Source organism: Pavona decussata, unplaced genomic scaffold (assembly GCF_977016875.1).
Source record: "Pavona decussata unplaced genomic scaffold, jaPavDecu1.1 SCAFFOLD_602, whole genome shotgun sequence".
NCBI lineage: Eukaryota > Metazoa > Cnidaria > Anthozoa > Scleractinia > Agariciidae > Pavona > Pavona decussata.
In genome coordinates this window covers 3304409-3322553 of record NW_028145860.1, presented here as the reverse complement: position 1 = coordinate 3322553, position 18145 = coordinate 3304409, and the positions used below count along the sequence as shown (strand labels likewise).

Below are 18145 nucleotides of genomic sequence, written 5' to 3'. Positions count from 1 at the left end.
AGGAGGAGAATGGGGGTTGAACAGAGCCAAACAAGAGACTGGCGAGAGTAAAATAATGAGGATCACAGGGGATGATCAGATGGGAGAAGAAAGGTTTCTTGCTCTTACCCTTGTCCCCAGCACCACAATTTCTCCATAATTTTCCTACTTTTTTGCTTCTTTTTTTATGAATGATCAGCCTCTGCAGAGAATGAAGAGAGTACAGTAAAGTCACAAGGCTCTGAGTTGAGAATGTCAATTTAGATCACTACAATGTTTCAGACTGTTGAAGGTAATCTTAATATGTGAACTTCCAGGGACCATATTTGATGAACTATCATAATTATGACAGGATTTTATGAGTGCTGTAATTATTGTTTGAAGCTAAATATTGGTTTAGAAAATTATAAGGATGATTCTTCGTAAGTACCGGAAGATTTAATGCCCCTACTTTTCAAAACCTTTACTTCTCTCAAGGTTGAGGCAGTGTGCAACTCTCCAAAATGAGCTCTGTGATTGGCTGACACACAAATATATTTTTTTCTTATTCAGATCACAGAAACAAATTCTGTCATTGTGAGATACAAAAATACCATTTCAGGGTATGTTTGCTTACACGGAAGATACTGTTTTTGAGTTTGCTTATACAAAGTTGTTTTTGTTTTTTTGTTTTGGGGGGTGTTGTGAGGTTTGTTCAGGTTGGGAAGGATGATAGGCCTGTGATCTGCTGCTACAAAGCAGGACCAAAATTATTAGTAACTCATTGTCATTTCACCATAAAAAAATTCTTGTTAATTAACCGATATTCGGTTAATCGAACATAAATAATCTTACGTTTTTAGATTGAAAGAGGATTGAAAGTGCCTTCTTTGAAAGGAAAGTGGTTTCAACCAATCACTGCGCAGTGATCAGATCACGTGACTAACTTACATGGCGGGCCTTCCCTCGTTGGGCCTCGTGTTCACGATTGAGGTACGACAGTTGTTTGAGAAATAAACTGAATTAAGAGGCGTTTCCTAGACGCAAAGTACCCAGGCAAGTATATAGACGACATCGTGTTATTAAATACGCGATTCGAATTTTAAAAACCCAAAATTTTCAGCTGCAATTGACTTCCGTATTCAACAAGCGATGTTTGTGATTGATTTAGCGATGGCGTCCCTTTCGTTGTAGGTAGTCGCGTATTGGAGACGATCTCTCGCAAATTTCTCCAAGATGTCGTTTGAAGACGGAGGAGATCTGGCATCCTTTGCTGCTATTGCCGAGTCGACGATAGTCAATAAAGAAGGTAAGCTTATGTATTAGACGAGGAGAAACAGCGAAAAGTCACCGAAATTGGATTGATCATGTTAGCGAACACTTGCCTCGATCGATCTTCGAGACAGCGAGCACTTCGTCACCGCGATTCGCGTAAGTTGCCCCAAAGAACAGTATATTTCCCTCGTCAAAGTTTAGCAAACTTCACGACACAATCTTGTTGCAAAGTAAAGGAAAGTTATGTTGTTTTCCCGGGACCCAGTCCTTCCTCTAGAAATCAAGTCTTTCCCAGGTCTTCAAAAGATTGAAAAGTTATGGCGGTCGCCCCAGACTTCTTTTAACAATATCCTTCCCCAATCTTTTTCAATCTTACTCCACTGATGGTCACTGATTGCGGTCTTGTGCGTTCATTGCGGTGTTTGAGTTTTTTTGGGAAAGCATCTTACCCTTCCCGACATTGCGAAAACCATTTGCGTTGTGAACGGTGTCCACGAAGATCGATCGCTTCTTCTTTCAATACGCCGTCATATTGAATGTTGATTTCTACACATTGTAGATATTAGTTGAGGCATGTTCTTAGGTAGAAACACATTTCTTGTTAGCGTCGACCCATACATTATCATGTGGGGTTTGAATTTGGAAGTATTTCCAAGTATTTTTAAAATCTTCGGTCGCAATTATGTGCAAAAAATACAGTGTTTTGCGCCATTTTCTTTACGAAAATTTGCATATTAATTTTAGTAATCTTATCAATAATTAGTTATTTTATAGTTGATAAAAATTATGATTGTGATTAAAATTTCAGCTTTAAAGCTTTACTGCTTGTTGTTGTATCGTTTAGAAGTACTTGCAAATGAAATAATTATTGGTTCATGGTTCATGGTTCATTTTATTTCACACTATTTACGTAAAATTAACATAGAAAGAAAAGCATAGTTACAACAGATATTGTTCTAGATACAGCATTTCGTTCAATGATTATGTTTTAGCTCAAATTATGGCCCTATTACATGTTATATTTCAGCCCAGTTTTGGGAGGGGGCTGAGATTTCAGCCTGGCTTCGGGAACAAATCCTCTTGAAAGCGAAGTTGCAATTATGTCAAGAAAGTTTCAACCCAGGCCGAATCTCAGATATTACTAGCCTGGTTTGAGCTAATTGGGCTGCAAATTTCAGCCTGGTCAAACAGGCTGAAAATAGTCATGTAATCGTGATTGAATCTTTTATCCCGGGCTAAAAATGAAATTGGGCATGCGCAATGGTTGTGTTTTTAAAGAAAGAAGATGGCCGCTGCCAAAGAGTAAAGATTTATTGGTGGAGAATCTAATTCGATGTTTGACCAATTTCAAAGCGAAGATCAGGAAATATATAACAACAGTACGGTGACCTCAATGTAGACAAGGTAAAGCAGTGTGAAGCTTTTCGTGAAGCCATGGCTAATTGTATATACGAATGCAAACCAACTTTCTTTTAAGTTCCAACATCTTGTAGGTAGCAACCATTTCCAAAAAGTTGAAAACTGAGGACCAACAGAAGGCTAAATATTTGTGAGAGAAGCAAAGCTCCCATTATCGTGTTTCATATAAAGAGCAAAAGGCAATCCAGGACTCACAAAAATGCTAACTATCATTGTCAAGGGAGAATTTTTGCTATAACCCTATCATTGTATTGCTACAGCATATTTTGACAGTGTAAATTGATCTATAAACATGACTGCATTAGTTGCAGGTTTTGGCCACTTACACTTCAGAGCCTTTTTGTATTCCCTTGTGTGATTAGATCGTGGAGAGAGAAGAAGTATGAGCTGTTTGGCAAGCCTCTAAATAATTTTTTAAGGGTTATTTGGTAGCTGTCTCTATATATAGGTTTAAACATACTTTTCTGTGAGAAATTATTCTCAGGCCGGGCGATGAAAGCTGCTGGGTACATAGTTTTCATTTTTTGCTTTCTTTAAACTCATTTTTCCCCTAACTTCCACTCCAGTTAAATCGCTGTAATACTGCTGGCATTCCCTTTCTTGATGGTCAAGAGGCTGAGCTATTCAAGTGAGCAAGCGAAGCTTTCACTTCAACTGGTTCGCTCACTCGTCAATTGTTTTGTGCTTTCTGATCATTTCCTATGAAGATCAGCACTGAAAACCAGCACTGAGAGATAGAATAATTTCATCTACCAACAATTTTTCTTCCTTGGAATAAGACCACGATCTTTGACTTCAAGTACGTCCTTTGTTCACAGAACAAAATGGAATTTATTGTCATTGATTTTCTTGCCTAATTTGAGCGTAATTTATTTGAAGGAACAATTGGTGACAAATTTTGCTTTCATTTTCTCTTCTTTCAAAACATGTAATATTGACATTAGCTTGAGCTTTGAATACAATCAAAGGTAACAAGCAAAATATTAAGAAAACCACAGCTACTTTCAACCAAGGAATACTTATGAAATGCATTTTTAACTTAATAGACAGATTATTTAACAATTGCAATTGCTCTCCCCCATTGCCATGTGAGTGATCACAGTTTCATGACAGCTGCAATGATATTGGTGACATGAATAGCAATGTATTTTCTATTATTTTGTTAGAATAAAAGGTTAAAAATTGGAAAGAATTTTAATTATTTATGGTAGATTAGGTTGCAGAATTTTATTTTTATTTTTTTTATTTTATTTTGAGAATAATTTTCATGGAAAAAAGACTGCTGACCCAGTAATTAAGAGGAAGAACACAAACAGTTCTTTTACAATGAAGACATGCAACAACTATATATTGTGTAGTTCCACCAAAATTTGTATGCCTCGTTCACAAAATACTTTTTTGTTTTGGAAGGTTTTTTGGTCCCAAATGAATTCTAAAAAGTATCAGTGTTATTTTCACACATCAAGATTGGAAATAAAAGTATATCATGCTGCAAGTTGTCTTGAAATCTTTCCTTCCATTAATTTCCATTATTTTGTTTTGGCTATCAATTCAAACTATCAGTTTGCTGAATATTTTGAGTACATGTATGTCAAATGAGTTTGTAAAAATTGTCCAGGTGACTTATAATATTTGATAAAAATTAGGCCAGACATTGACTCATCAATGAAAATAGACTAGGCATTACTTTTGTGTTTTCTTCTGTTTTGTTGTGAATATTGTTTTCATTTGACAAGTCAAATTGTCATTGCAAAGTACAGTTTAATATATAGTTAGTTTAATTTGTTGTTGTTGCAAAGTCTGGTATATGTAATTGCACTTTGGGAACAAAGAATAAAATCATTATAGAAAACAAAATACTGGCCCACATTACATTCATTAGAGGGGGGGGGGGGGGTGGTCTGGCTTGATTGGCATGAACTTTGAAACATGGCCAATGGCAAGGCCACTGGATTTGGTATGCTACAGGCGACAAAAGTTCTTTGAGTTGTTAGACCAGAAAAAACAAGGCATGGCACATTTTTATGCTTAGATGCTGTTCTCACTAAAAGACTGAGAATAGAGTCAGTATTACCTTAAAATTCCAAATGTTGGCCCCTCCAAAAATAAACCCTCCCACATACAAACTTGTCCATGGGTTGATGGGGCGAGATAATTTAGGCCATTGGCTTAGTGTTTAAAAATTTTGAAACCCTTTTTGTTGTCAAGCAACCAATTTTTAATTTCAATTCTATTCTTTTTAAAGCCCCACTCCCCCAAAAATAAGCTATGTCTGCAAAAAAAAAAAAAAAAAAAAGATTAGATTATACAGCTCTACTTATGTTAAAAGAAATGCTTTGTGAAACCCCAAAACGTGAGACTGGAGTAAAATCTGCACATGCAAAATTAGAAAGGTTCCCATAAGAATCTTTATTGAAAAGAAGGTTTCTTTTAGTTTCAGGGGAAACTGTTGAAGCACCTGTCAAAAACGAGGAAAATGAAGATGCGAAGGAAGGAGAAGCTGCCAACACTGAAAGCAGTGAAGAAGGTCCAAATGCTGAGAAACCTGCCGAGGCAACAAGCACTGAAGGTGTTCCTGAAACAGAGGCTGGCACAGTGCAGTTAACAAGTGAGCAGGAGCGAACATATGCCAATCTTCAGCCAATATTTCTTGCCATGGAAATGGGGCAAGATGCAGTGCAAGTCAGCCAAGGCGATGAGCAACATCAGGACGGCACTTCTGAGGAGATGGAACAGCAACAAACAGCATACATTGCTACAACAAGCGAGCAGTTTGCACACACCACCCAAGCAGCTAGCATGCTACTCAATACTGTGACCACCTCAGGTGGTGAACCCCCTGCCTCATTAGCATCAATTCTCCAAGACGTTGTGTCTGGGATGCAGAGTGGCACAGGCTCTGTCCCAGCTGCTATAATCACAGATCCCAACTCGGGCAGTGGGTCTTTCCTGATTGTAAATCAAAATGGAGTGCCCATAGTGCGACCTGTTCTAGTTTCAAATCTGCCAGCTGCAGGTGTAGGTCCAGGTGGTGCAGTGAGCGTTTCTGCGGAAACCCTTCAAGTATTGACAGCAGGTCTTCACGCCGTGGACGATGGATCACCAGGCAGTGGCCAGGAGACTGTGACAGTAGATGTTAGCGCTGAGGCTGAAGGTGGGCTGTGAATAATTCCTATCATACATGTTACTTTTTGATATTTAATAATTACTGTTGGGAGATTCACGACACAGAGTCAATTAACAGCTTACTTCCAAAAATTTATGTTGTTATAGTAATGGAAATTGTTTTTATGTTAGTCATTTGTTGGGTTGAGGTTAATCCTTACAAAAAAGTGCAAGTTTGTGAGACCTTTTCCAGCCCTGTTTTGCTATGGCAATCAATTATACCATCCTTCTACTAAACCCTTCAGTTACTGGTTAGTTCCGTAACAAATAATATAATGTAAATTATAATTTAGGATTGATTTAATTTACGATTATTTCATCTGTCCTGTACATGCCCATGGTTGTGGAGTAACTTAAGGATGGTGCCTACTGCACATTCGTTAGATGCACATCTGGAGACACTCGGGTTTCCTGTGGGTGGTGCCTACTAATACAGGGATTTTTTTGCATGGTTAAAATTATGTGGAGAAACCAGAACTCAGCAAGTGCTCTTGGTATCCAAAAAGAAAATTGGGGGTAACCATTCATTTTTCAGTGATAATAAAGCTTCAATTTGGAAAAAAATGCCATACATTGCTTTGTATTTTACTGTTTTTTAGAATAATTGTTGCTTAATTATCTCTAAAAAGTGCATGGTTTCCCCCAATTTTCTATTTGGATTTCAATAGCCCTTGCTAAGATCTGCTTTCCCTGCACAGTCATGAACCACACAAAAATACTTCTTTATTAGTAGGCACTGTCCTTAAAGTATTTTTACTCCAGTGTGGTGTTTTAAAGTAGTTGGCTTGCCAAATTTTCAAACCACTCATATCTTATAGGTTCAAGTGGCGGAGGAGACTTGCCTGTGGAAGCAACTGTTGATATTGGGGCAGATACTGTTGCTGTGGTAGCTGGTGCCCAAACTGTTTCACAAGCGATCGGTGATACTGCAGGAGCTGAATTGGATGAAGGAGAAGAAGCAGCTGTTGCTTTACAAAGTAAGATATCCAATCCATCCTAACAAATTAGTATGGTATATCATTTTGATGTGCTAAATGATGTGAATATATAAAATTAGAGGTTTTAATATTTGTCTTTCCTGCTCAAGGTCCTTCCATCATCAACCCAGTTATCTCCCCCTCTCCAAATGGCCCTAATGAACCCACCCCACCCCCTCCTTCCCCCCCAAAAAGACCTTTGGCCCATACCCACTTATTCCCCCCCTCACTTTCATGCAAATTTGACCAGTTTCCTATAGTTTTGGTAAGTGTTTTAACATTTTGAGTGAAAGATGCATGAAAATACACCAGGCATTATAACATGAGTTAAAAAAAAACAGAAATTTTTGATGATTTTAGAGAAAAGATCCAAAGTTGCTTTTATCCAGGCCTCAGTTGTTCAAATAGTGGATAACTTTATCCACTGGACAGTTCACTATCCAGCGGTGCAACTGTACTCCAACCAATGCTTTTGGCAAGTTTTCCACACAATCCCATTCTCAAATTTGACATATGCTTCTACTTTGTTCGCAAATTATAGGACTATCGGGAAAATCTTGCACACATTTTATCTGCTGGATAGCGAACTATTCAGTGGATAAAATTATCCCGCCTTTAAACAACTGGGGCCAGGAGATTTGATGACCCATAAGGGAGATCAGGAGATTTGTTCTGTATCCAGGAGACTACCAGATAACCCAGGAGAGTCGACATGTATGAGAATGTAACTGATGTGTTTCTCTGCAGAGCCCATCACTGCCAGGACTCCAACAGGCAAGAGAAAGTTAAGTGATGGTCCCAGGGTGTGTGCTCAGTGTAACAAGAGTTTCAAGTACCCATCAGATCTGAAGAAGCACTTGCAGATTCACACAGGTGATTATGTAGCATACATTAGTATCACTGGAAAATAGAGTAAATGCCGAGTGTAAAGTTATTTTTTTAAGTGCATTGGGGGTAATTTGATTTTTCCTCATACAAACACTGTTTCATGCCCAGTTTGGCACAGGTCTGTTTCAGACTAGTAGGGAAAACAAACCCAATTTGTATTTTGTAGTTGTGTTTTTTTTTTATTTACTCCACATGATCATAGTACAAAAGGTTGCAGTGCGTAAGAAAGGAGGGGAGAAGGGCATAATATAGTTGGCTAATTGTATGCCCTTTAAAATTACGTTACAATATTTGTTAAGATAGAAAAAAAGAAAGAAAAGAAAAAGGAAAACTAATTATAAATAGAGGAGAAGAAAGATAGTAAAAGTTTTTCAAGGTCGTGTGGCAGTGATTAATACTGAGCAAAATAATACTGGAAGAGAGCTCGTTTAAATAGTTGTTTCGTTGGTTTTTGACGAATAGATATAGGAATATCATTCCAGTAATAGCATCCAATAATTGTTGGGCAAAATGTCCTAATATATATTCTGAAAGGACTAGGATTCAGATGTTTCATACCAAACAGCTCTAAAACCCTACTCAAGGGTGTGTCACCAGAGTACTAACCCTCTTCTCCTGAGGGTGTTCAAGCTTTGAGCACAATAGCCTGCGAGCAAGCTCTCAGGGAAGAGGAGGGACAAGGAAGGGAGAAGGACAGGCCAAGAACTAAAGTAAACTCACTTGATGTTTACCATTTCTAATAGACATAAAGAAGTTCAAGTGTGAAGACTGTGGCCGATTTTTTCGCCGTTTGCATCAGTTGAATGTGCACCAGAGGATTCATTCTGGCGAGAAGCCGTACGTCTGCAACAGGTGTGGTCTTCATGCTAATTTAATTAACAATTGCAAGCTTGTCACATTGAAAATGTGTTTTTAACAAGATGCCTGCTATACTGGCATTACGCGAGATGCTGGGGCTGATTCATTTATTCCAACTGTATGCTTCGCCGATTGATAAAACTATCCTTGCTAATGGAATAGTTTGAGTCACGACGATCGCGTTACGTTGTTTTCCGTGTGTTACGCGACTCAGACTACCAGCGGAAATTTGTGGAATTCCATTACGATAACGTAAGCTTCTCAATGACCTCTTTTCAGTCTCGCGTCGTGGTCTAAGACTGTCAAACAAAGCACGATTCCTTCACTAAGAACTCACCAATTTCCACCGTTTTACGTGTCGGGTGCTTCTTAGAAGTTATTCTTTCGATTTACGGCTTCAAAATGGTGAAATTTCCCTTTGAAAACGGCACACTTGAGTCCAGAACATGTTAAAACAATATGGCGCGACTTAATCCGTCTTTAATAAATATATCAAATGATGCATTGACGTCACACAGGTAGGGGTGAGTGGGTCCCCTCCCTCGCAATATAAGCGACAAGAATGGATTTTGATTGGCCTGCTTTTGTTGAAGACAATCAAAACAATACATCCCGAGTAGGAGAGGGGAGAGTTTAATGAACAAGATGCCTGCTATACTGGCATTACGCGAGATGCTGGGGCTGATTCATTTATTCCAACTGTATGCTTCGCCGATTGATAAAACTATCCTTGCTAATGGAATAGTTTGAGTCACGACGATCGCGTTACGTTGTTTTCCGTGTGTTACGCGACTCAGACTATCAGCGGAAATTTGTCAAATTCCATTACGATAACGTAAGCTTCTCAATGACCTCTTTTCAGTCTCGCGTCGTGGTCTAAGACTGTCAAACAAAGCACGATTCCTTCACTAAGAACTCACCAATTTCCACCGTTTTACGTGTCGGGTGCTTCTTAGAAGTTATTCTTTCGATTTGCCGCTTCAAAATGGTGAAATTTCCCTTTGAAAACGGCACACTTGAGTCCAGAACATGTTAAAACAATATGGCGCGACTTAATCCGTCTTTAATAAATATATCAAATGATGCATTGACGTCACACAGGTAGGGGTGAGTGGGTCCCCTCCCTCGCAATATAAGCGACAAGAATGGATTTTGATTGGCCTGCTTTTGTTGAAGACAATCAAAACAATACATCCCGAGTAGGAGAGGGGAGAGTTTAATGAATAAACAAGATGCCTGCTATACTGGCATTACGCGAGATGCTGGGGCTGATTCATTTATTCCAACTGTATGCTTCGCCGATTGATAAAACTATCCTTGCTAATGGAATAGTTTGAGTCACGACGATCGCGTTACGTTGTTTTCCGTGTGTTACGCGACTCAGACTATCAGCGGAAATTTGTCAAATTCCATTACGATAACGTAAGCTTCTCAATGACCTCTTTTCAGTCTCGCGTCGTGGTCTACGACTGTCAAACAAAGCACGATTCCTTCACTAAGAACTCACCAATTTCCACCGTTTTACGTGTCGGGTGCTTCTTAGAAGTTATTCTTTCGATTTGCCGCTTCAAAATGGTGAAATTTCCCTTTGAAAACGGCACACTTGAGTCCAGAACATGTTAAAACAATATGGCGCGACTTAATCCGTCTTTAATAAATATATCAAATGATGCATTGACGTCACACAGGTAGGGGTGAGTGGGTCCCCTCCCTCGCAGTATAAGCGACAAGAATGGATTTTGATTGGCCTGCTTTTGTTGAAGACAATCAAAACAATACATCCCGAGTAGGAGAGGGGAGAGTTTAATGAATAAATTAATGTACCGATTTGTGTATACGACGAAGAAAAAAAAAAAGAAATCGACCCGTTTTAAGACACGGTATGCCCCTTCAGGGCATCCCGCGTAATTAATGTACCGATTTGTGTATACGACGAAGAAAAAAAAAAAGAAATCGACCCGTTTTAAGACACGGTATGCCCCCTCAGGGCATCCCGCGTAATAAATTAATGTACCGATTTGTGTATACGACGAAGAAAAAAAAAAAGAAATCGACCCGTTTTAAGACACGGTATGCCCCCTCAGGGCATCCCGCGTAACAAGTAAATGCGATAGCTGGTGCTTAATTGAATTAGTAATGCGCTATTAGCTATTCATTTATTATCTAGCTTGTAAATCTACAAGAAACAGCTTCAAGCATGTAATCATGCAGTGTCGTAGATCCATACCACGTTCCTTTTTTAAGGGGCAGAGTAAACATCACGGCAATTGAAAAACAAATACATTTAGCATCACAGAGATAGCGTTCATTTGAATTTTTAGATTTCGTCCGCAGAATCTAGGTTAGAACAACCGAACAGCAAAGAAACTTTATTGGAGAAATAAAGGATATAACACACTAGCGCGCAGGTAGCGGATACTTTTCGCGGTTGGCTAGTTAAATCGTTAATAGACCTATATCATAATACCAGAAAGAAATTAAAAGAAACATTTTGTAGCATAATAAAGAGCTGGTGTAACTTTTAGTGTCACATCATATTACTCGGCAAGGTTTGGCCAAAGAAGGAAAGGGGTTAATCTTTTCCATCTATACTATGATGATTTTGGATTCCTTTGCACGCAGTCACTCACTGTCTTACTAGTCAATCAGAATGCACTTCGACTTGCTATTATTGAGGCGAGCATATACCTAAGATAACTTGGTTTTAGTCTTAGTTCAAACAAATCCGTTTATCGTTGTTGATTCAGCGCCTCGTGATCTGTAATTCTCAAGAGAAATATTTCCTAATCCAGGCCAGAAATCCACTTATGCCCTCCAAGGTCATGAACATATCATGCTGCATCGCTTGTATTTCCCACATCTTCTAATCCAGTGCTAATGTGACATGCCCTTGAAGTAAGGTTCTTAATGCACGACGCGGGAGTCTGATACGGATTAACACTGCACGTTTGTCAAGCATCAGTCTTGATACTCTGGGATAATACTTCAAGTGTAAAAGCACTTCTGGCGTAAATTACCAGGATGTGTGTTTGGTTGCGATAGAACCTTGCCGTCGACCTTGAACGAGAACAGAAAAACACCTGCACTTTCACTAAGTGCTCAATTTACTAGGCGTGATGGCTTAGTAATGGTGTCACTGTCACGGCTCTTAACCCTGTCACTCTCACTACATCGATGGTGTATCGAGAGCATGTGGCATCCTTGGTGGCATCAAAAAATTGAGACCGTCTGTGTGGAAGTTTTCCTAAGCCCATGTCCAAATCTATCGACGCCTTGGTCTTCCAATTTTCGAGCTTCCGTATTGTATTCCCTGTACTACTGTTTAATACATTAACCAAGGTGGTTCCAACCTGTAAGTCTGGATGAAACCCTAAAGAACACTGAACGCTGAACGCTACTCAGCAGTACTTCCCCCCTGAGGCACTGTATATTATACTGTTCAACTTTTGAGTCTGTGGATGAAGTCCTCAGGTATGAAAATTCAGGAAACGTTACCGAGCAGTAATTTCTTGTGGTGCTGTTTATTACAAGCCGCAACACAAGGTGGTTGTGCAGCTGCAACGTTTGAGTCTGGTTGAAATTCTTAAGTATTCTCTTTTAAACACAAGTCATCGAGCAGTACTTTGAAGTTTTATAAACTTTGAATTTCTTAGCTGGTTGACGCTGACAAGATCGATGTTTTTCCTATAACTTCTTTGCATGACACAAGTGGCACTAAGGGAACTGGTCATAACAAGTTTGTTCGAAGAGGACCCACCTTGTCTGGGGAAGGGAGGATATCAAAGACACCACCTGTCACTAGAACACTACCGACAAAATTTATTGGCTTAAAAATTTGAGTTGACACATAAATATTCAGCTAGCAGGAGTTAGCATTGCTAGATAAAACCAGAAAAGGGAGGTTTGAATCTCACTCTCATTTTTTCCTGCTGAATAGAGGAGTGGCTATGCAATAAAGACACCATCTTTTGAGGTTGAGGAAGGGAGGCAGGCAGAGACCACCATCTATTTTGTGGTTTGGTGGGTCCTGTTCGAGTATAGTAGTTTTGACCACTTCCCTAACAAGTGTTCTACTGTTTTGTGTACAGGTGTGGCATGGCGTTCCGTCACGACTCCACAGTCACTATGCACATCAGAACCAAACACGACCACCTGCGTCCGTTCAAGTGTGACGAGTGCGGAAACCTGTTTGGACGCCTTTCTCATCTCAAGAAGCATATCCGTAAAGTGTGTGGCGACAACAAGAACAAGGAGAAGCCCATAGCTCAGTGTCGCTTCTGTGATGTGACCTTCCCAACCAAGGGAGACTTGCGAAAACACTTGCTGAACTGCGAGAAGAAAGGTATGGAGTTTCGGAGAATTTCCGAAGAGAACAGTTTTCTTTATTGTGTAAAAAATGACTTCCCCTCCTTTTCCCTTCCTTTTACTTTTCTGTTTGAGCTCTTGAGTGCTTTAATCAATTAAAATAATAATGACCGTTTATTATTCACCATTGTCGTTAAAAACTGAATTACAGGGATAAAATAAAAGCTAAAAAAATTAACACTACTATAATAATACTATAATTACATACACTACTACAATATGAAGTAACTACATTTACACACTGTGGCCTTGATAAAAGGTAATAAATGAACCGGAACTCTTTGTGCGGAACATATTCCTGTTGTTACATGCTTTGGTGTTACAGATCATCTCTGTCCTAAGGTTGTAGCTGTGGGTGTGTCCTCTGCTATTGGATAATAAAAAAAAGTGATTTGGATGGCTACTATTATGTAATTTTTGGATGGATTTAGTGCAAAAGAGTAATAGAGTAGTTGTTTGTGCAAAAGAGTAGTTTTCTCTTGTTAACTTGCGCTGTTGTGTGTTGTGCTTTTCAGAAGCCAAAGTGAAGGCCAAAGAAGTGACTCTGCATATCTGTGAGACCTGCAACAAGGAGTTTGCCAGCCCATACAACTTGCGACGACACCAGCTGACGCATACCGACGAGAAGCCTTATCAGTGCGACGTGTGCAACAGACAGTTTAAAGAGAAGTCGTCACTCACTAAGCACATCAAACGTAAACACACCGGGGTGGACCAGGGCAGCCAGACCGACGAGACTGGCGAGCAGGAGGATGGATACGTCAATGTTGACGTCATAGCCGAGTCCGCGGCAGCCAGCGGTGTCACTATGGAAACAGAGGAAACTGTGGAAGCTGGTATTGCTGGTGAGACCGTGGAAGAGACATCCACTGTGGATGCTAGCTCTCTGATTGCAGGAGAAGGGCAGGATAGCGGGGAGCAGGTGACTGAGGTGGTACAGGCTACTGGCGAGGTCGAGATGGCGACAGTAGAGCTCAGTCTCGCGAATGCTGCTGCGGCTTCGGGTCACTCCCACGACGCCTCCGCACTGCAAGCCGCAGTGGAAGCACTAGTGTCCGCTAGTCAGCATCAGATAGCTGGAGCTCAAGAGGCCATGGAGGAAGACTCATCCACGGGGAAGGAAATCTTTGAAGGCGTGACATCCCAAGATGCCGAGGGTGCGGCTGCGCTCATGGCGGTCTACGTACCGGAAGTGAAACAACCGGAAGTCAATCTACAGGTGGAATATGTGCAGACGACTGAAGGAGACCAGGAGATGACGGCTGAAGAAGATAGTTAACTGCGTGCCTGCCCCGGATTTCCTTTTAATACTCTTTCAACTATTAAATCATGTTCTTTGCTCCTTAGGAGCGCCAGTGCAGCTCATCTGAGTTGTTTTGAGGTTTTCTGTAATTTTAAGCGTTAAATTGTCGTCTCCACTTGACTAAGTTTGATTTTATCTGAAGGTGACCATTCAATGGGCATAACATTTCTTTAACGCCTTCTGTGATCGTACGTAACGTAAACTAGTGTTGTGTGAATTCCTGCTTTTAACTTTTTGTAGATTACATAGTTGAAACGATGGTCCTAAAAGCAAAAAATCTGATTGAAAATAAGAAAACCGATTCACCTTGACTACCCGGAGAATGTACAACCGAAGATTGTTTTTTTTTTGTCCATAAAAAAGATAACTTGTGTCAGTGACGCAATCTTGTGTGTATAAATCGATTTTTTGCGTAAACTTACAGATTATTTTAGCTCTGCCACTGCAGAGTTTTCTAAGCTTAGATTGTGTTGTAAGTTAGAAAACTACATGGCTTATCGTTATGTTTATAGTAAAGTGGATTTGTTTAGAATAAAAGTACACGTACGACCAATTACGAAATTTTGTTGTGGTAGAAGTTATTATATGCAGTTCTTAACAGAGCGAGAAGGGTGTTCGCAAGTCACATAGTTGACTATAGAGTCAGTAGTGATTGCGTTGGGATGAATCCAATTCGATCTGGATTGTGTCCCCAGTTAGTGCTCTGCGTTAAATACATTGGCACTTAAGGACGGTGCCTACTAATACAGAAGTATTTTTGCGCGGTTTATCACTATGTGGGAAAAGCAGATTTTAGCATTAAGCAAGGGCTGTTGGAATCTAAAAAGAAAATTGGGGGGTAACCACCCATTTTTCAGAGATAATTCAGCAATAATAATCCAAGAAGCAGTAAAATACAAAGCAATGTTTGGCGTTTTTCTTCCATATTGAAGCTTTATTATCTGTGAAAAACGCATGATTACCCTCAATTTTCTTTTTGGATACGAAGAGCACTTGCTAAGTTCCACGTTCTCCGCATAGTTCTAAACCGCGCAAAAACATCCCTGTATTAGTAGGCACCACCCATAGGAAACCCGAGTATCTCGAGATGCACAGAATGTATGCGCAGTAACAATAGTAGGCACCGTCCTTAAATAAAGTGATTTTTACGTAGGTGCTGCTTTTCCAGCAAATTTGATGAACTTTGGTAGACAAACTTGTCTTTGGGTTCTGTCTTCCAAAGATGCCTAAAGGCGTTGTTGCAATGACCAATTTGTCTCGCAATTTCGTTGCGCCGTTGCAACACAGGTGCAGGAAACGTTGCGTAGTGAAAAAGGCCGTAAAATGAACTTCTCTCGCAACGTTCTTGTACGAGTCACCGTTGCACGAAGTAGAACCGACTTCTACTTCAGTCTCGCAACGATTGCCGCAACACAAAGGTTGCAAGACAATTTCATTTCATGACACGTTGGGCTACGCAACGCTTCGGGCAACTTGTGTCACAACAAAATTGCGAGACGCGTTCCAACAAAAAATGCTTAGTGTGACAGGGTTTTAAAGAAACCCGCTGAGAGAGATGAAGGTAGGCGCAAAAGATGAGACCTACTCACGTCTGCGCTCACTTCGTTCGTATGATCTATTCCCAGCAGTTAATAATTACGTAACAGGGTCATGGGCTCCTATTACGTAACTATGACTATGTTGCGTAACGGCGCCCACCCAGATCTGTGATAACAAAATATGTTATCAAACACACAAGGCGAATATAGGAATTCGAAAGGGCAAACCTCTTGCCCTTCCTTCTTAGCCATGGTTCCAGCTATTTATGATCTATCTTTCAGATTAATGACATCCCGTTAGGTGGAGCGGGGGGGGGGGGGGGGGAATACTTAAAGCCACAGCCACAATATTTGTGCAGAGCAAACAAGATTGTGTGTGTGGGCGAAAAACACTGTGAGGAGAATATACGGAAAGGAAACCATTTTGCCCAAGGGTAGTCAACTCGAACAGTTGTTGAGCGGAAGGTATTTCATCCTCCTTGGTATCACACAAGTCCATGGGAAGTGGGAGATTCTGAATGGAATTGCCCCTCTTCCCCTCTCCTCTAGATAAACCTCAATTGAGTATTATATCAGTTCCGGAAATCTTGAAGCTTTATAGCACAACAATTTACATCCATAGGTAAGGCAGATATCAATTAGCACTGGCTCTAAAACGGTGCACCGAACCAAGTTATTTTAGAGTGGTTATTACAGTGAGACGAGCTATAATTAATCGTTAATAAAAAATTTAAGCCTGTTTCGAAGATCTTAATTTAACTTAAGTAATATTCTAGTTCATTCTTCCAGTAGCTGTGTACTTTATCAGTCAAATTAGAAATTAGCCTTTAAGCCGCAAAGTCAAATTTGAGACGCAAAAGGTGGCTCTATAAACGTTTCATTGTGTGAATGCAAACCTAAAGTGTGCTTTCCTGTGGTGTCGCTTGTTATGTTGTATCAGGTGGTTCTTACTTTAGAATTTGTGGATGAAATCGCAAAGTGTGGCCATTCAAAAATAAAGGCTAGTAGATTTTTCAACCAACGTAAAGGTACCGATTGCTAAAATGTAAAGAAGCATTTTCGCCCCGCCCTGCCTCTTGAGATTTGGCTAAAATTAGTTGAGGAACAAACTTATCTCTTTATATAAGGCGGCGAAATGCTTTAGTTAAATAACATAATTAAAGTATCCGTTTAGTTAACATCTTGAACACGATTGGGATTTAAAATAGTCGCAAGTTGTCAATAGAGATAAGTAGCATTATTTATGGCAATACAAGAACTATTAAAAGGGGGACCATTTACTTAGAAAACACCCTATTTATTCGATAACAATTGATAACTGACCTATTTAAAAAGACGTTTACGTTGCGTTTGAGATCTAAGAATATGAAGTCCTAAAACGCGAAAACCATGACGATTGTTTAGCTTATAGCATCGATATAACAGGGCAATATCGCCGCCGGCTGTCTTTTATATGTCTCTGAACTAAAAAAATCAATCTACTTGACGTATATCTTACTCCTAACATATTTTTTTTAACAGAAGGAGTTTATTTATTGGTGACTTGAATAGATAAGAGGCACCAGTGCATGGTGACCTTGCCCCTCGGTGGAGGGGGGAAGGGCTCCGCTCTGTGACTTATAAAGGAAGTTCCGCTTAGCTGACTGATGGCCTTATTGCAAATTGCAAAAGTCTTGACTGCTGTTTTTAAATAGTGGACATATTTTTGTCGTTTTTGTCCGCAAGATGGAAAATGTAAGATCTGCATTCGAGTGTAAATAATATGAGCAGAACTGAAACAGAGTTTGCGTTTGGAGCTGATGGCTACACACCCCATCCAACGTTCCAAGGGGTACCCCCCCCCCCCCATGGACCTGGCATATCAAAGCACGTATCTACATGTGGCGCTAGTACTCGAGAGGGGAGGGGGGGGGGTAGGGGTACTGCATATACTGAATGGTATATACAAGGCTGGGGATTAAACGAGCTGAAGCATAGAAAGAAGTAGGGAAAAATGTGATTTAGCTATGGAAAAGAGCTCTAAAATATTTCGAACAGATCAACCAAAGAGAGATCCATTTTCACGGCTACGGTAAGTATCTGAAACGGGTACAACTTTCTATGAAAGGTATATGAAAGAGTTACCTTTTCTGTCAACTTGCAAGAGGTTAAGAGTTTGGACCTTGGGGCGGAGACTACCCGTATAAAACTCTCTTGAGTCCCTCCCCCCCCCCCCTCCCCGGGCTATACCAGACTGAATGGCTTTTCATTTTAATTGTTATAATACTGCTGCAGTCCTATGAAAACCGCACGACGTATCTGATTTTCTTTGTCGCCTAAATGTCAAGAGCTTGATTCCTCCGGTACGTGACTTCAAAGAACTGATTTTTCATGCGCATTCTTCCTGTGTGAGCTTTGCA

General features: G+C 40.1%; 1 protein-coding gene across 2 annotated transcripts; it reads left to right on the top strand.

Moving 5' to 3' along the window:
• The first annotated feature begins 904 nt into the window (after window positions 1-904).
• LOC146449418 (uncharacterized) lies at window positions 905-14769 on the top strand. 2 transcript variants are annotated; one of them, XM_085101596.1, is made up of 8 exons: window positions 905-1018; window positions 1157-1267; window positions 5087-5806; window positions 6636-6794; window positions 7542-7667; window positions 8426-8534; window positions 12629-12882; window positions 13421-14769. In XM_085101596.1, the coding sequence occupies exons 2-8, from the start codon at window positions 1195-1197 to the stop codon at window positions 14182-14184; spliced, it is 2205 nt and encodes a 734-aa protein (XP_084957722.1). In that variant the 5' UTR covers window positions 905-1018; window positions 1157-1194; the 3' UTR covers window positions 14185-14769. The 2 variants fall into 2 exon arrangements, with proteins under 2 accessions (XP_084957722.1, XP_084957723.1); XM_085101597.1 differs by having other exon boundaries at window positions 913-1014; window positions 1153-1267.
• The last annotated feature ends 3376 nt before the right edge of the window (window positions 14770-18145 follow it).